Below are 22,703 nucleotides of genomic sequence, written 5' to 3'. Positions count from 1 at the left end.
GTGAACATAATAAAGTTCTTCATAAAATACTAAGTCAAAATAAAATGTCGCGGTCTCTGTACAAGACTTCACTGCTACAGATATTCTACCCTTGAGCTTCACACAGCAAAACGCCTTAGGTGGATAGTGAAATTTCTGGATTCCTAGCAAGGGTAGTTATATGCCTTCAAAATATTGGTTAAAGCAAGCAAGCTTAAAAGAAATAAAGTGCATCATTGGAAGGTAGCATCCTCTCACATAGAGGGATCTTATTTCTGTGTTAAGAAAAATAAATCCAAGAGGAGGAAAGATGTAGAGAGTGAAAATGCATTAGCAAATACAGATAAATTTGTTTTTAATAAAGGAGTTAATTTTCTTTCAATCCTATATAAAACAATAGCAATTAAAAACTTCATTTTTGAAAGTAAAATATTTACATATGAACAAGTAACTGTGCAAAATTTACATGAAAAAAATGGAAAGACAGGATTTCCTAAAAGACAAAATAAAAGGTGTAACAGTTGTCAGGTGTTGATAAAAATACTGATCAGCATTCAGTTTACACGCAAGAGAGTTAAATTCTAACATGAGAGTTCACACAAAGAAAGCCAAAGTATTTACAGTCATAAAAGTACTATCAATAGACAATTTAATACAATAACCTCTGAAAATATAAAGAACCAATTAGTATATTTGTAATAAAAAAATAGGTACAAAGAAGGGACTTTGCTCTGGACATCTTTAAAGTAGGCCCACAGCTTGCATACAGTCTTTTAGCAAAATAATTATAGTTTACATAGCCATTTTTTATGTTATGTGCCAAAAATTATGTACAATTACTGACAAAATACACCAACCATTTTTCAACACTTGATTCACACTGAGAAAGAGTCTTTTTGATGATTCCTCTCAACTTTGATTTTATTTAATCTAAGCTTTCACTTTAGCTAAAAACACAGTGCAAGTAAAATATATTTATGCTGAAAAGGTTTTTCTCTCTCTTTTTTTTCCTTTTTTCTTTTTTCAAACTTTACAGCTTTACAAACTATAGCAAATAAAATGCATTTTTACAGATGCTGATAAAAACATTCAGAAGTAACCCTCCTTTATGGGATTTCAGGGCCTCTAATAAGCAATGTGATTAAAAATTGAGGTTATGTTTCAATTAACTGTATATCCCTCTAGAATTTGAACCTTTTGGGGAAAGATAAATATTCTTAAAAATCAGTTTGCTTTGCTGTTTAAAAAAAGCTAAATGAAATGAGGTCATCTGCTGTAGACATATACCTATATAATCAATTTAGTTAAGTAAAACTGAACTAAAATGCACAATTAATGTTGAAACTGCTACAGGTATGACAAAGGGTAGCTAGTTATTTGCTAAACGATTCCATCAGTCTTTATATATGGCTTGTTTGGCAAGAAGGCCACTCAATCAAGAGATGAGTTAAGTTTAATTGTCCATTTATAGTATCCACAGGCCTTGTAAGTATCCTCACTGTTAAAGAAATGTATTTCTCTTGTACTGAAGAGTTTTTTGTTGTTTTTTTTTTATAAACAAGAATAAAAAACTGTTCCATGTAAAGAGGTGGTTGTTTTTGAAACAATATCCCATTTGCTTGTTACAAAAAGGCGTAATCTGCAAATATATAAAAAAATGTCCTCAGGCGTCTCTCCATCAAAAATACCTTGATCTTTTCCATTTTACTTAAGGAATGCTTTGTATAGCAATAGTGAATGGCTTGTCTCTCGCTCATTTTCTAAACAAAATATGAGGTCCCTGAGGTTCACCCGCGTTATCCTTTGTCGCGTAAACGGTCTGGTTGTTCCAACTCCAGAGCTGCCTGGGACTGGTGTACTTGTACTGGACCCCTGGAAGTGAGAACAGAAGCTAGAGTCAGAACATTTTAACATCTACAGAGAATGTTTCGTGGCAAGAACTTGTGACAGTTCTACAAACAACAGACATGTGTGATATAAAGCAAGGGACTTCTCACAGGAATTTATCCAGTACTGTGTGCCTTTATGTAACCCAAGGTTTTCAGAGCCTAAAACAGTGGTAACGTAACTGTTCCTCTCCAGGCGTCGTCAGGAATAAATCAACAGGGGCACAGCTCATCCGTCTGATATACAATTGATACAAGCCAGAGTGTTTTTATCTAAAATTGCTTTTTTAGATCTTGAGCACGCATGCACACACACACAGTTGCAAGTAGGTATAGAGCATTTCAAAACATCTGTATTTATCTAAAGTTAGATGATTTTGAGGGATCAGCAGCCAGGCTTCAGGGGGACCCTCCTTCCATCTAGCTGCTGGGGAACTTAGCTGTGACATCCTTGCCCAAAGAAAGCTTCTTCAGACTGCTCCAAAGCAAATTCTTTCATCTAATCTTTTATAACTAACTTCAAACAAAGCACATAACCTATAGTGACTCCTATGGAGTCACCAATTCTCCTAATTTCAGCAAAACTATTCATCACTTATCAAAACAATAAAAAAAAAAAAAAAAATTATGTATCAGAGGCGCTCAAGACCAAGGTTCAGCATCCAAACATTCCTTCTATTCTCACAATATGTTCACTTTTTATCCCATGCTTCCATTCGGATAGCTGCATGTTAGCAGTTTTGCTATTTGGCCTTGCCTCTCAGGGCCTAAGATTTTCCTAGCTACGTGATGTTTGGTTTTCAGCTGGTAGTTGCTAAACATACAAAGCTGCTGACTGCTGTACTTTCAAATTCTGGGGTACATGCAAGAATGTCAAATTTGGAGTAATAATTAGACAGGGGAGATATTTTGTTCTCAAACAGCAGCATAGCTCAGTTGGCAGACTGAAGCACCCATTGTTCTAGCATACAACCTGCAAAAAATCTAGTTCTTTTATTGTCCACATCATCTGTTGGGAAAAGCTATTCAAATCATGTCCCTAAACACCTCTTTAGTAGATACTGGTACTGCACAGATGTAGCTATAAAATAAAGTTTTCAGAAGTGCCTGAGTGACTTAGGCTCCTCAGTCCCATTTTAAAAATTGACTTAGGATGAGATCCTGACCCCCACTCCAACCCCTTTACACAGGGTAAAAGGACCTTTGTGGTAAAGGGTCCCTAAAGACTAGTGTCTGGCAGAGAGAATTCCCCCAATGCAGGGACTACAGAAGTCTGCCATAAAAAAGCTGCCTTCTGAGGACCCTTTCGCAAGCCTGGGTGTGCTGAAGGCAGGGTGTGTCGGGGCATAATTTAGAAAGGCCCCCAGGGCTCTGTATGTTATGCCAGGGGCACCAGAACAGCCCATGATCAGGAAGGCAAAGCACCTTCGCCCACTGCTGCTGCCACCCTCCTCCCCCGAGGGGCAGCACAAAAATCTCACCCTTAGGAGATTAATTCTTACTGACTTTCAATGGGATTTAGGCTCAAGTCACCCAGGTGCTTTTGGTTTTTAGAGTAACTTCTCTTGAAAGTTCACTGTCAGGTTAGCTTCAACTCTTCCCACCAAGTATCACAACCTGCTTGGTATCCTGTGAACAGATTAGTCAGGTGGAATTTATTTAACACACAAAAGTGGGGAACAGAAGACAGATTTAACTAAAGAACAGTTACTTGCCCTACAGTACCTGCAGTGCTTCAAGATGCTGTAGTCAGTATGGCTCCCCATGCTGGAGTGCATGCATCACAGGTGCATGAGATTGGGGCTGTGTTTGTTTGTTTATTTTAAACACTATCCAGCAGGGCACCCCTTCATCTGATGCTACCCCTGCTCCCACTTGAGGGCATAAAGAGCAAAGTGACCATGACCCTCCCCAAGTTCCCTTTCAATTAGAAGCCCATGGCAGCCAAAGACTCCAAGAAGTGGGAATGGAGGGCAGGTTGTGGGATCCACTCTGACTACAATATGTCAAAGAACCATAGTTACTGTAGGGTAACAGTTTGAGTAGGTGTCAGGGTGGATCCCACTGGAAGTGGGTGGTGAGTGAGCATTACATGTACCCTACGGATGGTAGAAGTGAGGAGCTCCAGCTGCATCAGTTGAACAATGACTGTAGTACTGTTCTCCCAAGGTTGATGTCTGACCTACAAGCTAAATCCAAGGCATAGTATTTGACAGACAAACAAACAAACAAACAATCAGTGGGTTACTCCATACTATTGTCTTACAGATCTCCAATACTGGCACATTCCAGAAGCAAGCAGACAATGTTGCTGGTGCTCTGGTGAAGTGGTCTTCATTTTAGTAGGAAAGGTGCACCAGCCAGCTGGTAACAATAAGATACATTGTGTTAGCCATTCTGTGAAGAGATGGCTTGACCTTTAGAATGTCTGGCTACATCCAGGCAGCTATAAATGATCTCGGCCCTGGTATCAAGCTGTACTCCAGGGCTTCCCCCCCTGGAGGCAATGTCATTGGCCTCTTGGGTTCCAACTCTCCCACTGGACCACTAGAAGGTTTCAGTTCCCCTTCTGGGGTGCATCAAGATCCAGGCCACTTTCCCAGTGGCAAGTGTGGCGAAGGAGGGGTGGGGAAAGAAAGAGGACATAGGCTCACCATCTACTCCAGGTCCCAGCCCAGGGGCCCTCTACACAGCAGCCATCCACCACATTCCTTTAACTAAACTGCATGGCAGCTACACTTCCCTGGGCCATTTCCCCATAGCTCTAGCACATTCTTCACCCTTAGCTCAGAGCCTTGTTCTGGATGAGTCCCAGCAGCCAACCTGGAGGTCCTTCTCGCTTCCCCCGGTCTCTGCCAGCACTGTGCTGTCCAAGGTCCTGAAGCTCCCTCAGCCAGCCACACAGTCCATACTCCTCCAACTCCAGCCAGGAACCGACTAACTCTGGCCCTACAGCTCCTTTTAGATGAGGCTACTGGGTCCTGATCTGCTGTTCCCTGTGTCCTCCCTAATCGACTGCTTTCCCACAACCACTCTAGGCCACTCAGACTTCTCAGGACTTCTCTTTTACTCCTCTCTGGGACATGGTATGGCAGGACCACAGGGTCTTCCAGAGGGCCTCAAAAGGTCTGGTACACCCCATCACCTGGCTCCACGGGGGATCTGTGCAGGAACCATTTATGGTTGGTCAAAGATTGTCTGCTCAGAAAGTCCTCTAGATTGTTGCCGACTCCTGGGATATGAAAGATTATGGATCAACCCACTCTGATGAACCTGATAGCCTCTAGACACAAAACGCAGGTGTCCTCTTGTTTGCTTATGTAGAGAATAGTTACTGTGTTGTATGAAGATTGGCAAGAATGAATTTCAGAAAACTGGCAGGCATGCCCTACACAGGCCAGTCCAATAGCCCTGAGCTCCAGGATGTTCATATGCAACTTCACACTGTTCACTGGCACAGCTGCAGTTGGTCAGCCCAATGTCATTTGGGGCTATGCTAGGAGAGGATCTCTGGTACCTGGTCTAGGGTTGTTCTCAAACTGTAATGGGGAGACATCCCTGCTTAACGCTGGAGAGAAAGTCATCTGGTGATAAGAAATAGTATTCCTCAAATAGTTGTGCTGAGCAGTAATGTCCAGCTTCAGTTGTGGGTCCATCGCTGCACTGATATCATTGATGTCCCTGGATGTGGATCTTGAAGGATGAACCTCAATCCCATGCTCCTTGCAGCTGCTGGTGCTTTCATCGGTGCTGATGCCTACAGTGCCAGCTTACTCACTGCCACTCCTTTGGCAGATTACTTAGGTGCTCTAACCTTAGAGAGCAAACGATGCATAACTCCTTAAATGTTTGCCACAGTGTGTCACCCTTATACTGAGCACCAGCATCAGATCCGATGATATCATTGGTCCCAGAGGAGCCAATGCCAACTCTGATGGTATGAGTGTGGAAGTGATAGCCTGCTTCAGTCTTGAGACAGCAGTGCCTGATGCTGACAGCCCTGGTACCCGTGTGATCGTCATGGATGTGGCTGGTATCAGTTTTGCCAGAATTGTCCTGCCTACCTTCCTTTCATTGCTAGATCATGCCGTGGTCTCTGTCTGCTTGGAGGAGCACTCGCTGAGGATAACCCTTTGGGTTCCTTGAAACTGGGTCTAAGGTGACATCCATCACTTGATCAAGCAGGTGTAGTTTCAGCCACATGTCCCTTGACTTGCGAGTCCTCAATGAGAAAGATTTATACACCAAGCACTTCTCACGGAGGTGTTTCTCTCCCAGACAGAAACGGCATTGGCTACATGCTTTAATGAGAGGAATGAGTCCACTCTATGTCAGGTCAGGCTTAAATACTGATGGTTTAGAGACTACCTTGACAGTTGGCATGAGATGCCTTACCCACTCCCTCATCGAGGGAAGTAATCAGAGAGTATACTTTGTGTAGGGGGGGAAAACATTCAGACTGATTTATTCACTAAAGTGGAGGGTCAAGTAGTATTTCTTCAACCTCATCTTCTAGATTCTGTTTGAAGCAAAGAAAGGTAGCAGGCTGGACACTCACCAGCTACCACCTGCGGCAGTCCGATGGGAAAAGGGAAATGCAAGAGGGTTGTGGCTGCTCTGTCCCTTAGGCCCTTGAATGGAAACAAGAGGTTGCACTGGCCGCACGTCAGGCTGCACCAAACACTGCTATCAAAAAAAATCCTATCTCACATGCATGACGCGCACGCACACCTACCCTGGGATCCATGCTGACATACATTCAAAGAAGAACACCAGTTTATTTTACGGATAAGTCTCCAGAGCGTTAAGAGAGGCTGTTGTGCTAACTCTCTGCAAGAGAGAGTTTGTGTGTGATTAAATACTGGTTTGGCTGCAGTGGGAAGAGCATGTTTCTTCGACCCAGGACAACATGAAGACACATATACAGCAATAAGAATAGAAAAAAGGGCAAGACGACGCCAGGTAAAAATTAAGGACCCCATTGGAGAAAGCCTGGAAATGGCAGAGAATGTGCCAATGCTATGATGTAAAGAGGCTTTAAAGGCAAAATTGTATTAAATATAGCAGTAGAGAAAAAAAATTAGCAGAAAATGTTATGCTATAATTAAATATAATACTGAGACCAGAACAGTCATGTGTTTAAAATGTTACAGCAAGCCACAGTAAAATGCAATATATCATTTTAAAGCTCACTGATTTACATTATGCTGTCAAATATGAACAGCAAAAGCAAACAATTTTCCATAAAATGCCTTACTAATAAAAATTGTCAAATGAATTTAATATTACCAGTTTTATGGAAATAAAATACTAGAGCTTGTATGAATAACTGGACTAGAAAAACAAGTTGGTGCACATGGATGGATGTCAAGTGTTTCCTTGTTACAGGCTAAAAACATTCAGATATATGTGGGCAAGTGCTATGACCAGCAGATGGCATTCACAGGCCAAGTAGCCTGCTTGTGCCTTAATTTTAAAAAGGCTTTATTGTCTTGACTGCTACTGCTGCTTTATAATAAACACTTCTAAAATACGTCAAAATAACCTTGCAGGTGGGATGGAAACGCACTACACTTTTAGAAGAATTATTTTTTAAAAATGCAGAGAATGGATTTTCTTTTTATATGTTTTGTTACCATTTCATTTTACTTCATTTGAAAGGCAGCAATGTTTTATTATAATACTGCAAACAGCATATTCTGTTTATAACATGCTTATAGGTAAATAGTCATATTTTCCTAGATCACTGTAGAACCAAATGACCCATCACAAAGGTCTCAAGTATGTTCCACTGGTGCCTTCAAATATCAGCTATACCTTTTTTTAAAAAAATGAAACTATAGGGCATGTTCTGGAGAAAATGTAGTACAATAAAGATTCAAGAAAAATTACACTAATTTAAAGCCTTGTGAATGAGATCCTGAGAAATGGACTTTAATACAATCCCCTAGACTGTAAAGCAATATATTCATGCTCAGACTACATTACTGATTAAGAAACTAATGTCTGAGATTAGTGTTCCCTAGCAGGTACTTTATACTGTTCAGTGCAGCTCTTCCCAGGTCCATACAATTCTAATTATGAAATCAGACTTGTGCTTTTCAAGCAGGTTAACAATGTTCATTGGCTCACCAGATAAATAATTATCCTAATTACAGGACTAAAGGGCCAGATTTTCAGAGGTGTTCAGGAGCCTTAAGATGCTGATAGGCACCTAGTGCAGATTAGACACTTCTGATGTTCTAGTAGGTGCCTACCTACACCTTTAGGCTCTTAAATACTTAGGACCACATTTTAAAAAGGTAAGGAAAGTGACATCTGTATTGCATAATATATAGAGGTTAACACTGTAAGAGGTGTGGCCACAAATGTTTGAGTTGTGGCATACAAGGCATTAAACAGAACTTTTTGCTAACTTTTAATTAAATGAACTAGTCAGGTATGAAATACCTCAACCGAATGCAAACTATTACTGAATTCTGTAACACCACAATTACTATGCAGAGGTGACTTTACATGTAATTAAGAATCAGAATTCCTTTGGCATCAAAAGCTCACATTTACAAATCTGTGTCTAAGTAGTGACAAACCTTATTTTCCACACTTCTTGTAATATGCCCTAACTACAAACTGTATACAAATGGTGACAAATGGAGCTCAATTTAAAAATGTCACGTGAAACACAGCAAAGCCATAGCTGTGACTCCATCACATCAAAAGCAGCTGGTTCTTAATTAATCAGACAAAAGATTAGATTTCTAAGGGAACCTGTTTCTAATTGGTTAACCAGTAGCTGAATAATCTGAGAGAACTAAAATTAGCCAGGTTTAGTCAGAATACATCAGGCATTTCCAGTGAATGTAAAATATATTCCATAACCTAGATGGTACTAAGAGATAAGGTGGCACAGTCAAGTATGTAGAAATAGATAGTGCCAACATTGTAACCACATGTGCCAGTGACTCTATTCCTGCACATCATGACAATCATATGCTTTAATTACATTTTTCCTCAGAGCACATTAATTTTTATAGTTTTAGATAAGAATGTAGCATCTTGCAATTTTTACTGTTGTGTTTATACTGTTATAATTGACTCATATCTTTATTGGCTTAGATTTTTATATACATAATTTGTTTCTCCCTAATTTATGTATTTTAATAATCCTGAACACTAATATATTTCTGTCAAAAGGTGCTTAACATGCTAGATAGGCAACTTTTATTTGTATGCTTCCATGGGTCAAAATGTCATTTACTACTGTCATATTTGTTGCATAACCAATTCCATGTTATAACAATGTATGTCATAGAATTATTACGTCAAGAGCTGAATAACATATATAAGAAGATGAACTATTCTGAAACAAAAGGTCTTATTTTCATGCAAATTATCTTACCAAAAAAGAATACGGGATGCTTAATACAGAAAGTGATATATAGAAAGATCTATTTAACTGTTTATATGCTGCTCTCAGTTTTCCATGAATCATCAGTTAGACTGTCATCCACGTGTCAAAAATTACAGCACAAACCCTTAAAACTGTGCCAACTCCAAGAAGCTGCAATGCTCTAAGTTGTAATGCTTTAAAAGAATTACAGAAATTGTACTTTCAACAGGAAACACTGACTATTTCCTGTTTATTAACGAGTCTGCAAATGCATCAGAGCATAGAGCACACACAGTTACCAAAAATGGAGTACACTGCTGACAAAGCCTAACACAATTCTTCCCAGCATCTTCTTCCCCCCACCCCCAAAACCTAATGCAACTGTGCCTGGCAGAAAACGCAATTGAACAGTTAAAGTTTTAACTACATAAAAATGATTGAACTGATTATCCTTAAGGTCAGGAAAATCTAGGGTTAGTCAAAATTGTTTAAAAAAATTGGCTAGTAAATATTTAGAAACCATATCGATTTTATAGATGTTCCTGCTGCCTAATTCAGTGATGATTTCAAACTACCTTGCTTAGTCATTTTAGCATGGCAGTGGTTCCTAATGGCATTAACTGCTCCAAGATGAAGTTACTCACCTTGTAGTAACTGGAGGTTCTTCAAGATGTGTAGTTCCCTATCTGTACGCACACACCATATGCACACCCAGCTGGAGAATTTTGAAGGCAGTGTCCGTTGGTCTGCACATATGCCCTTGCTCACCTCATGCCTCTGACTCAGTAGATGAAGGTGTGTGGTGGACCAGCCACCTCTCCAGTTCCTTCTCTACCATGAATCAGACAAGATCCATAACAGATGGGAAAGACAGTAGGTAGTGGAATACAAATAGGGATCGCACATCTCAAAAGAACCTCCAGTTACTATAAAGGTAAATAGCTTTCTCTTCAAGTTCTAGTCTCTGCATGTATTCCGCTGTGGGTGATTGACAAGCAGTACTCAAATAGGAGGAGGGTGTGAGGTTGTAAATGGCAGAGAACAAGGACAGTCGATAGAGCAAAATACAGCTTGAGATGCATTTTGAGATTCCTTGAGAGCATCTGGCCTGACCCTTTCCGCTACAGTGACAAATAGTTTAGGAGACTTCCTGATCAGTTTTGTTCTCTGCAGGTAAACGGCTAAGACTCACTGAACGCTGAGGGAATGGAGCCTCCATTCTTCTGAGGATGAGAAAGGTCTTTGAAAGAACACAAGTGTGAACTAATGGGTTCAGACTTTGTGGGTGAATTTAGAGTGTAAAAACATTATGAGACTTTATCCTTATGGAATGTAGCATAAGGAGGATCTGCCATTAACACTCCAAGCTCACCAACCCCATGGCTGAGGTGACAGCTACCAGGAAAGAGACCTTCATCAACAGGAGCAAAAAGCTAATGGTTCAAAAGGAAGCTAAGTGAGTACCGAGAGAACAAGATTCAAGTCTCATTGAGGAACAGGGCTCTTTATAGGCAGAAAGATTCTGATCAGGCCTTTCCACCATGTGAAATTAGGTATTCTTCAAACTGAGAGCTGTAAACCACAGGTCCTTTTTTAGGGATGAAATTACAGATGCCAATGTGACCATGCAAAACTTGAGTTTGCAAATAAAGTAGCTGAGATGACAAAGGCTGAAATGGGTCTCCAGCTACCACTCTTCTTTCTGGGTAATAGGAAGTATGTTGAGTAAAAACTACTCCCTTAGTACTGAAGAGGAACCCACTCTATCACTCCTTGCTATAAGAGAAATTCCACTTCTTGTCTGATAATGTCCTTGTGAAAACAGCCCCTAGAGGAGGTGGAGATGAGGACTTCAGAGGTGGTAGGAACATAAACTATATCATATAGCAAGACTGGATGACATTCAGCACCCATCCATTGTTATTGCACTCTCGATGTTGAAAGAGTATTAGACTATCCACAAAGGGTACATAGGAATCAGGAAGTGTTAAACTTAATGGTTTGCATCTCTTGAGCTGTCATCAAAAACATTTAGCTGAGAGCTGGGATTGGGATAAGGAACCTGCTGCAGATGGTGTGGGGAAGTGAGTCTTTTGAACCCTTTTAGAACCTTTTGTCTCTTATGGGTTCTCAAGGTCTCTGATGGAAGAACTGTTAAACCATTAGTCTAGGATTGTATGACTGCTGGTGGAATTCTCTTTGGGGCAAGTGTAATATTCCTAGGGAGCAGAGGGGTAGTCCTGGAGTCCTTAAAAGTGTGTAATTAGTGATTAAATAGACGAGTCTCATTGAAGGGTAGGTCATCAGCCTTGTTCTGGACCTCCCTGAGAAACCCCAAGATACGGAGCTATGACTCCCTGAGCATTAAAATTGCAGGCGTCATTGTCCTGAACGATGCATCAGCCACATCTATTGTGATTGTACAGTGGTCCTGGCAACCATTTTGACTTCCTCTTTGAGAGCCTGGAAATGAGCTCTGTTCTGCTGTGGGAGAATGTCAGTAAAGTACATGAATTTGGAATAGTTAAGGAACTCGTACTTAGCCAACTATGAGGCACTTATAGCTATCATGAACTGGAAGCTAGAACAAGAAAAGATCTTTTTTCCCCAACAAGTCAAGGCGCGTGCCCTCCTTGTCAGTCACAGTAGATCGGGGCAGTCTTGCCTAGATTTCTCCATGGCAGCCTGGATGACTAAAAAGAGTTAGGAGCAGTGAGAGAACAGAAATTGCATCCCTTTCGCTGGGACACAATACTGTTTCCCTGCCATCTTGGAATAGAAGCGCAGTAGCTGGAGTATGCCAGCCACTCTAGCTAGCTCCATGATGGATTTGTTAACAGAGAGTGCTAATAGACTGGAGCCGGAGGACTGAAGGACTTCCAGGAGCTTGTGTTGAGTATGGCCAAAAAGATGGATCAAATGGGGATCAAGGAGCTCCCCATACTATGGGGTATCAATGGCTACAAGGCAGGTGATGAGGTGGAGAAAGGTCCCAAACTGGGCCAGGTCTTCTTACTGGGAAGGTGTGTCTTGGAGGAGGGAATAATGGTTCATCAGGCAAGACAATCTCCCAGTGAGGTGACAACCAATTCTGGTTCCAACGGTAGTACTGACGGTGTCACTGGAGGGAAAATCATAGCTCAAAGATGGAATGGGAGACAAACTCCTCCCAAAGGCCAGCTCCCCTGGTGGAGTTACAGCCTCTCTCAACAGGGAGGGACCCAGTGGAGCAGGAAACTCCAGGTCTGGGAAAGCAAAGACATCCTTAGGAAGAGCATAGGTCTCTGCTCTTTCTGGAGCGAGAGGGGTCCTGTTCACCTGAACCACTGGAGATGCAGTAGAGACAGTCTCTGCCACAGCCACTGAAGACAAAACCAGTACTGCAAATAACCAAGGCTCTTGGTAATCGGTCTTCATTGGTGCCCACAAATACCAGGGTTTGCAATGTACTGGAGGCATCCGTGCCACTGGACTGTAATCCGGCATTGATGGCGCCTTAGATATGTGAGCTTTCTTGTCATGTCTCTGAGACTTCGTACACTTTAAGTTCTCTTGAGCTGAGTTTAAAAGACTTGATTGGATTAGGCAGGGTTTAATCCAACATCTTCAAAGCGGATCTCGAGACTTAGCCTTGTGCTTGTGAGAATGCTCCTTGCTCTCCTGGTAAAACCTCACCGAGGGATCTGTGGAGATAGACTCCCTCTCTCCTGAGTTGGACGTTGTGGCAGGAAATGCCCACTCCTTACTGAGTCAAGCTGATGGGGGGAGGGGAGTTTTGAAGGGTACCCCAGCCTGGATCTGAGTGCAGCTTCATGGCCTTTTCCATTAGGTGCTTCCTAAGGCAAAGTTTCCATCCTTTCCAGGTGAGGAACAAATGGCAGATATTGCGCCTTGCTGCAACGTAGGCTTCCCCGAGGCAGTATGAGCAGCATTAACAGTTGTCACTGACTGAAAAGGATCATGGACAGGAAGCACAAATTTTGAAGCCTGGAGTTATGGGCATAGTCTGCTACCCAAGAGGTACCAGGTTGGGGAGACTGACTAACCATAAAACTCAAACTATCAGATAAAAAACCTTTAAAACTTTAGAACTATAAAGACTATTTACAGATATCCAAATAGTCACAGATAAAGAAGAAAGCTGAAGCTTTGGACGCTGGGGGTTCTGACCCGGACCCTATGGTGGTGAGAAGGAAATGGAAAGGCAGCTGGTCTACCTGCCCGGTTCCTTTATCTCTTCGGTCAGATGCATGAGGTGAGCCAAGGTGCATGTGTGGACCAACGAACACTGCTTTCGAAATTCTCCAGCTCCAGGCACATGGAACATATGCATACCCACAACGGAATACACATAGGGACTCAAAGAAGAGGGGTGCATCAGCTGTAGCTAACAGCATACTTTCCCATGTGGGTAGGCAGACACACTAGCTCTGCTCCAGCTAGCACCCTGAGAGTAGCAGTCTAGACAGGACTGGAATGGATGGTACCTTGGGCTAGCCATCCAAATACACATCCTGGATTGCACTGGTATTTTTAGCATAATTCAAGCAGAGCTAACATGCCTGCCTACCTGCACCGGGAAGCACACTTCCAGCTGTTGTGTAGACATACCCAAAGAGGTGAGCAGTAAAGAAAGTCTACAGTTTGGCTACTGTTAACAAGGTAACTGACTGCACTGTCTCCCCTGGTCTCTTCTCTGTATCATTGGAACATGTATCCTCCTAGAGACCTAACCTCTGACTTCAGTTCTGGAAGATTCCCCTTCCCAAATCCCTTTCAGGGGATTCCAACCTACTGTGGGAGAGCCATAAAGTTACAGGATTTTATTTATTTAACACGCACACACCTCTTGGTAGAGAGAGAAATTACCATGCGGAAAGCAACCACTACCACCTCCTCTTGCCAGTTTGCCTCCTCCAACATTGTGGAGGCTGAACATGGCTGGGATTGGGAGGGACGCATGCTGCAAGGTCAGCAGTTCCAAAGTTTCCTCTCTTGGGCCTGATCTACTATGTTCTACTATGTTCTGCTCATGGAAGCAGTGCTAACATTAGCCCCAGTCTTTGGATCAAATATTCTTTCTGCACTTTAAAATAATTTCTGCTGCTCAGGAAACTTTCAGCAACAAGGGAAAAAATAATAAAAGGAAATACTGTTGAGGAGGCCAGGGTAACAAAACCCTAGCATATTTGCATGCAAGAGTTATAATTATACTGTACCTCTGTCCCTGATCCAGATCCTGGAGAATCCACTTTTCTTTTCTTTCTAGGACCAATCGCAGCTAATGCAGTTAAGTTGGCATCCCTCTGTCTCATTTGTGCTAGCTCTTGTTGCTGCATCTGTGTTTTTCAGAACAAAGTTACAATTCAATTTTTCCCCCTTTCTGATTTTCTGAGAATATTTAGATTGTTAAATGACATGCTCATCTGAACACGTACCTCCTTGGCCTTCTGTTTCAACCTTAGCTGTTCTGGGTCTTCTTGTCTAGACCGAGACTGTATATTGGTAAAGGGTATAGGAGGAAGAAGTACATAAATTAATAAAATTGCAAAAGAAGTGGACACTAAACTATATGTAGTTTCTTTAAATTATTTCATTGGCTTCAATGGGAGAAGAGGGTGCTCAGCACTTCTGAAAAATCGGACCACTTTGTAGATAGATATGTAAAGTTATTTTTAGGTAACTTAGGGCACCCAAGTTTGGGATTTCTTCTCTTAATGCAAGTCTCTCTAAGACTTTATGAATCATTACACATATGGCACCCAGATTCTATGGATTTCTACAGCACTCATCACAGAAGGTACAGTTACTGATGATATACATTAATTCAGTATTTCACTAAGGAATTCAAAAGTCATTGCTACATTCACTGTTTCAGTATTTCACTTCGATACTTGAAAAATCACTGTTCATTTCTTTATTCAGAATCAGCATCCAATTAATACAGAAGAGTTCTTATTTTGCATTTGACTTAAGTAGACAAATTGCTTCCATAAAAATTCTACTTCACTGTAACCGTGCATCAAGAATATGCAGCAAGGAAAAAGAGCACCACTCTTCTGGTGGACATAAATGGCACCCAAGTATCTGAATATTCATGTCTCTTGCTACCTGCATAGGGGCTCAAACTACACAGACTGGAGCTTGTGATTTATTTCATTCACAAACACAGATTAAATCTATGCCTGCAAAAAGGGAACTTGACCTTGACCTTTGTGAAATGTTACCTCTCTGGCGTACTATTACCCACCTAACTGCCCATGCAAATCAGGTAACTGCTTGAACAATGACCAGTTAAATGGTTAACTGCCAATTGGACTAGCAGTGACTATAGTTGCTTACACAAATTGAATAACTGCTCGCTTAAAGAAACAGAAAAACCAGGGTCTAAGAGTCAGCAAATCCCTTCCTCTACCCACTAACTATAAATATTCGTTTTCCAGTTCAAATATTGCCTCATGCAGATTTAATCTCTTGGTTTCTTCTTTTCTCAAAGCAAGCAAGGAGATTAATCTACAATGGAGGACCAATGACTATAAAAATATTGCAGAAGTCTCTCTCTTGCTCAGAGCACGATTTAAATTTTAGATTTAATTTTTTTTTTTTTTTTTTTATTTATGGGAATGAAATGGGGCAGGGAGGGGGCTACATTACATGATTTACAGTGGAAAGCATAGCAGAGCTCTAGCTAAAGTATGTGCTCTCTAAGCTGAGATTAGAAAGAGTCCTCTCTTTCACTGCATGTCTTATAGAATAAAAGGCACCTTATTCTTTTGACGTCAAACGTGACTTTGCAAATCTAAGTAAAAGTTGAAGCACTTGCCTTTGCTGCACGCATTAAAATTTCCCTTTCTTGTTCATCTTTTCTCTGTTTTTCTATTTGATCGAGTTGTTCAAAGAACTTGAGCTGTGCCCGAACATCACTTGCTTGCTCATATCTTTCATCATCCTGAAAATGCAGCAAAAACGCGTTTCATTACAAATCTTAAAAACAAAGCTAGTAGCTGGTCCTGTACAGTTTAAAAAGATCCCATGCTTTTAAGCTCAAATGCTCACTTAATCTTCTTCAAACACCAAGTTTATCTTTAAACCAGTCAAACTGGCTAAAATCCATTAAAAAAAAAAAAACAACAAAAAACCAAGCACTCTGTATTGTTCTTTGATCTCATCAGTGACTTAAGTAATATCACATAACTTTGGCCTTTTAAACACGTTTCATAGAGGTGGTTTTTTTTAAATTGTGCTCTGTGAGGCAGTGTTCTATCAGTTCTTACATGAATCATCTACGGAATTCACATTTATTTGAGTCTTTAATTCTCCCTCCCTAAGAGACTGACTGCTGTCTCCACTCCCAACCCCACTGCAGCAGTGACAGATGAAGGATGTTGATCAGACCAGCAGTGGATGATCACTTGCTTGGAAGGAACACGATGATCATTCAGCCTCCAAGTACCTTCTTAGAGCACATGCGCGGATAGGGGTAGAGGTGGGAGGGAACAAACAGGAATATTCTCCTCCCTTGGCTGCTCAGAGGCCAACTGAGGTAAAGCAAAGGAACAGAATGGCTCCATCACAGTCCTTCCAGAGTAGGCCCATCATTTTTAGTGCCCCAAGATGCTGCCCCATCTGCCTTCCCCTACAGGAAGTTGTAGATGCAAGTGCTAGGATTCCAGGTTTGCTGGGTGTATGTCCAGACTGCTACGTTTTCTTTATTTAGGGGAGGGGAGACGGCAATGGGAGGCGATGAAGTTTTCCCTCCTGGGCAAAATTAGAAAGGTGTCCAGTGTGTTTCCCCACCCCAATACTCCTCACAGCATCCTGGGGGCTTGACTCATTAGAATAGCAAGGATAAAAGACCAGAATTTGAAAAGAAGGGGCAGAAGTCGATAAACTCAGCTATTTTTGCAATATGCAACTAACATCCAGTGTGGAGAAGAGGCTTCTGGAAGCTAACTCCTAGAGCTACCTGGGACCTAGGAGATGACTGGCATAGACCTTGTTAGTCTGTGGGGTGGAAGTAAGGTCTTAAATCTTGTACAGATTAGAGCACCTCATCTGTACCATAATTCCCCCTTGTGTTGAGAGGTTGTTGGGATTCAGCACCTAGACTGAATCTCATGTCCAGGTATGGAGGGTTAGGCTGAGGGAAGACTTCCCTCCTTTCCTTGTGGCCGTATGGTTTATGGCCAGTTAATCCCACGCTGGACTCTATTAATATGTGATAGGTGGGAAGGGGGACAGTTTCCTATCCATTTAAAAAGTTTATAAAGTCGCAGTCTGCTACTTTAAATCCACCCACATATCTTGTTTGGGTCTTCATTCTCCTTTGTTGATTATCTTAAATTTATAACATCTTTTTATAAAATATAGAAAATATCACTATGTGCATACTCTAGTCTAGCTTATTTAGATTCTCAAGAGGAAATCTCAACTCTGACAGGCTTCATATTAAACCTCCTACTTTAAAAAAAAAAGTTAGTTACTGCAAAACATTCTTTTTAAATTCTATAGAAAGACTATTGCATGGAATAAGTATGTTTGATTGTTTTGGACAGGTACATTAACCAGGGTCCACACAGTGAACACAAACTTTAATTTTTTCGTAATTAGGCCAGTTCTAATTAAACTTTTTGTACACTAAAATATATATGATTCTTTCAAAAGGAACTGCAATAGATAACTTTTCTATAATAAATTTCAGTCATCCAACAGAGCTTTCTATCTTGCCCACTGAAATGATCCACGGCATATGACCAAGAGAGAACCTCTAATTCTCAAGCCAATGTGCTCAAAAAACACGAAAGCCTAGGCAAGCTAGTTTGCAATATCATCACACTGCAACCTTCCTCCTGTCTGTCCTCCATTCCGTCCCCTTTGTGTATTGGGAGCTGCCATTTTACTGCCTGTGATGCCAGTTCCCACAAAAGCTATAATAGTAGTAGACAAGGTTGGGCACTCAAAAATAATACTACGCCTGTACCTCGAGGTAACGTGACCCGATATAACGCGATAAAGCAGTGCTCCGGGGGGGTCAGGCTGCACGCTCAGGCAGATCAAAGCAAATTCGATATAACGCGGTTTCACCTATAACACGGTAAGATTTTTTTGGCTCCCGAGGACAGCGCTATATCGAGGTAGAGGTGTACTTAGAGATTTTGTCTAGACCCACCCTTGTTATGGGGCTTGCAAATGCTCCTTATAAGCAGCCCCAAGTTTCAGTGCAGTCCATGATCAGATCTCAGTGCATCTGCCCAGAGGTGAGAGCATAATTTGCAGAACACTATCAATTTGCACAATTAAAATTTAATTACCTTATAAGAAACATTCTTCTGTTGGGCAGTCTCCGATACTTTTTCTACAAGATTCTGTAACCTTTGTTGTGTTGCATGCGATACATAGCTAACTACATCAGGATGGATTTCCGTTATCCCATGTTTTTTACCTGTGATTAAAATTGAAATGATGCTTTTAGTACCACCCTGTTGCAAAGACATATTTTACAATACAGTAGCTCCTCACTTAAAGTCATCCTGGTTAACATTCATAGATTCATAGACTCTAGGACTGGAAGGGACCTCGAGAGGTCATCGAGTCCAGTCCCCTGCCTTCAGGGCAGGACCAAATACTGTCCAGACCATCCCTGATAGACATTTATCTAACCTACTCTTAAATATCTCCAGAGATGGAGATTCCACAACCTCCCTAGGCAATTTATTCCAGTGTTTAACTACCCTGAGTTAGCCAACCTTTTCCTAATGTCCAACCTAAATCTCCCTGCTGCAGTTTAAGCCATTGCTTGTTCTAGCATTAGAGGCTAAGGTGAACCAGTTTTCTCCCTCCTCCTGATGACACCCTTTTAGATACTTGAAAACTGCTATCATGTCCCTCTCAGTCTCCTTTTCCAACAAAATAAACCCAGTTCTTTCAGCCTTCCTTCATAGTCATGTTCTCAAGACCTTTAATCATTCTTGTGCTCTTCTCTGGACCTCTCCAATTTCTCCACATCTTTCTATAAATGCGGTGCCCAGAACTGGACACAATCTCCATTGAGGCCTAACCAGCGCAGAGTAGAGCGGAAAGATGACTTCTCGTGTCTTGTTTACAACACACTGTTAATGCATCCAGAATCACGTTTGCTTTTTTGCACCAGTATCACACTGTTGACTCATATGTAGCTTGTGGTCCACTATGACCCCTAGATCTCTTTCGGCCATACTCCTTCCTAGACAGTCTCTTCCATTCTGTATATGTGAACTGATTGTTCCTTCCTAGTGGAGCACTTTGCATTTGTCTTTATTGAACTTCATCCGGTTTACTCAGATCATTTCTCCAATTTGTCAGATCATTTGAATTTTGACCCTTTCCTCCAAAGCAGTTGTAATCCTCCCGGTTTGGTATCATCTGCAAACTTAATAAGCGTACTTTCTATGCAAACATCTAAGCGTTGATGAAGATATTGAACAGAGCCGTCCAAAAAGAACCCCTGTGGAACCCCATTGTATACCTTTCCAGCAGGATGGGAGCCATTAATAACTACTCTGTGAGTACGGTATCCAGCCAGTTATGCACCCACTTATAGTAGCCCCACCTAATTGTATTGCTCAGTTTATCAATAAGGATATCATGCGAGACCGATCAAATGCCTTACTAAGTCTAGGTATACCATCCACCGCTTCTCCCCCTTATCCACAAGATGTTATCCTATCAAAGGCTGGTCTACACACGGGGAAAATCGATCTCAGATACACAACTAGCTACGTGAATAACGTAGCTGAAGTTGAAGCATCTAAGATCGAATTACTCACCGGCCTCACGGTCGGGATCATGTCCGTGACTCCCCATGTCGATTCCGCAACTCTGTTCAGGTTGGTGGAGTTCCGAATCGATATAAGCGCGTTCGGGATCGATATACCGCGTCTAGATGAGACGCGATATATCGATCCCGAGCAATCGATTGCTACCGCCGATATGGCGGGTAGTGAAGACGTAGCCAAAGAAAGCTATCAGATTGGTTTGACATGGTTGTTCTTTACAAATCCATGCTGGCTATTCCCTATCACCTTACCACTTCCAAGTGTTGCAGATGATTTCTTAATTACTTGCTCCATTGTTACGTTGTTGCTCAATTAGGGAACATGCTCATTTAAAGTTGTGTAATGCTCCTGTCTAACGTCATTTGCAGCCACTTGCTTTGGTCTACTGCTTACAGGATAAGAAGCCCTTGCAGCTAGCTGGTGGGGGCTTGGAACCAGTGGACCGGCAGCCCTCATCAGTTCCCTGCTCCCCTAAGTCTCCTGGCAGCAGCTGCCTGCAGTTCAGCTGTGTCCCTCCCCCACTGCCATGTCTGCTCCTGCCCTCTGCCTTGGAGCTGCTCCCAAGACTCCTGCTTGATGTGTGGGAGAAGAGGGCTAATGTCAGGGTGTCCCTTCCCCTCTGCTCTGCACACGCTTACCCCATTTTCCCTAGAGCAGGGCTCAGGACAGAGGAGCTTGCAACGCTGTGGTCTCAGCAAGCTGATCTAATTAACAATGCAGTGTACTAAGTGAAATGCACTGTATCTCCCTCATTCCTGCTGCCTTGCAGAGAGAGAGTTAACCCTTGAGGCTCAGCCAATTGCTAGTTATCATTTAGCAGTAAGGAACTATCACCCTCTGACTCCTCCACCTAAACCAAGCTTCACAATCATCACCACTGTGTATCAGTATTATATTGTTTGTTTAAAACTTGTGTGTGTGTGTGTGTGTGTGTGTGTGTGTGTGTGTGTGTTGTGGTGTAATATAGTCTTTTGTCTGATGAAAAAATGTCCCTGGAACCTAACCCCCTCATTTACATTAATTTTTATGGGACACTGGATTCGCTTAACATCGTTTCGCTTAAAGTTGCATTTTTCAGGAACAAAACTACAATGTTAAAGTGAGGACTTACTGTACAGCTAACCCAACTTCCAAAATTTGAAAGTAATTCACGAACAAAAAATAGAGGCCTTATGTATTTCTCAGCCAAGATTTAACATGTGATTCTGTAGAGAAGGTCTCACTCTACTAAGTTTTCATAAGCACTACAAAATATGCCACAGAAGATTTACCAGTATGCTATGAAGTATTAGAGATAAATAAAATAAATAAAGTTTTATGACATAGTATCATTGCTCTATTTACTCACTAATTACAAAAGTAATTTACAATTTATAATTAGTGTGAATTATTAGATAGCTGGTGAAAATGTTTTTCCAGTTTTTCACCCAATATTTGTTACTGATTTTTGGTCGGCTTACAGTGTAAAAAATTCAGCAAAAGGTTTTCAGTCAGATCTAGTGATATATTTATTTTGCTATAAAAAACAAGCAACTCTTATCCAAGAACCACAGTTTTAGGAGCTTTTCAAACACGTGTGTTATTTTTTCTAATATCAAGTTTATAGCAGTTGCAAATAATACCAATGCATAAAACTATTCAGGCATATTTATTTTTAAATAGATTTTTAAGAAAACAGATTTAGTGAAACTAGTGTTTATAACAATTAAAGTAGCAGGTGTCAACATACCTATTTCTAGTATCCTTCTTTGCAAAGATCCTGGAAGTAAGAAGGTTTCGTCTTTACAGGACCTTGTTAACGTGCCCACTAACTCAGAATTTGTTGCCAATATCCGTGCACTCTCTTCTGATAGGTTGACTCCAGCCATTGACGCAACATCATTAATATCATCATCATCCCTTGGAAAGAGAAAAATCGTTACAACATATTTAGGACATGTATAGACATGCTGCTCAATATAACTGTATATAACACAAGTTCTACAACTCTGCTGCATAAGAAACTGACTTAAAAGCTCTTCAGTTGTCAATACCTATGCCCAATCAATTCTACTACCCCACAAAATAAAATTAGAATTTTAGAAGACTTCATTTTCTTGCTGCTTAATGAAATCAAACTTAGAATTAATATATCCTTCAGAATTACACTCTACCTATTCCCAGATCAAAAACCCAAACTGCATAAAGGAGTAACTCTCAAATCCATGGGCATGCTTGTTCTGGGCCCAGGAGGTCATGAACTTGTAACCACAGAAAAACCCCTTGGTGGGATCTGAAGGACTGATCACCTGGCAGAACCCATTCTGGAGCTGAGGAGTGACCACAGGTAAGATTAGCATGTGTGTAGTCTCTTATTGTTTTTAAGATGTTTTCCCCATAATGCATTCACTTTAAGAATAAATGTGCTTGCTTAGGAAAAGCAAGTGTGGTAACTTATACCTATGGGCAATTATGCTGTTTATAGCCTCCGAGGGGTCGGGGGCGGGGGGGGGAAGCAAAGTAGGTTTGGGCAGTCTGACAATGTAGAGAGGGAACCCCAGGGAAAACTCCCAGTCAAGAGAGAGAGAGGCATACATCTCTGCCCAAAACAGGTATGGCTGAGGAACCTGGAGTGGGTGTCCTCAGGACCATAGA

At 41.4% G+C, this 22,703-nt stretch overlaps 1 protein-coding gene across 1 annotated transcript in view; it reads right to left on the bottom strand.

Moving 5' to 3' along the window:
• Positions 1 to 317: 317 nt before the first annotated feature.
• The window catches only part of TAF4 (TATA-box binding protein associated factor 4), a 68,725-nt gene continuing 46,339 nt past the window's right edge, over positions 318 to 22,703 (bottom strand). Inside the window, exons 11-16 of the mRNA XM_032802278.2 lie at positions 21,799 to 21,968; positions 18,567 to 18,697; positions 16,079 to 16,204; positions 14,694 to 14,750; positions 14,475 to 14,594; positions 318 to 1,851 (exon numbers count right to left, since the gene is read on the bottom strand). Coding sequence (XP_032658169.1) covers positions 1,684 to 1,851; positions 14,475 to 14,594; positions 14,694 to 14,750; positions 16,079 to 16,204; positions 18,567 to 18,697; positions 21,799 to 21,968 — 772 coding nt within the window. The 3' untranslated portion in view covers positions 318 to 1,683. The remainder of the gene's footprint in view (positions 1,852 to 14,474; positions 14,595 to 14,693; positions 14,751 to 16,078; positions 16,205 to 18,566; positions 18,698 to 21,798; positions 21,969 to 22,703) is intronic.

This window comes from Chelonoidis abingdonii, chromosome 14, assembly GCF_003597395.2.
Source record: "Chelonoidis abingdonii isolate Lonesome George chromosome 14, CheloAbing_2.0, whole genome shotgun sequence".
In the NCBI taxonomy this organism is placed as follows: Eukaryota; Metazoa; Chordata; order Testudines; family Testudinidae; genus Chelonoidis; species Chelonoidis abingdonii.
This window is presented reverse-complemented; position numbering and strand designations above follow the sequence as displayed.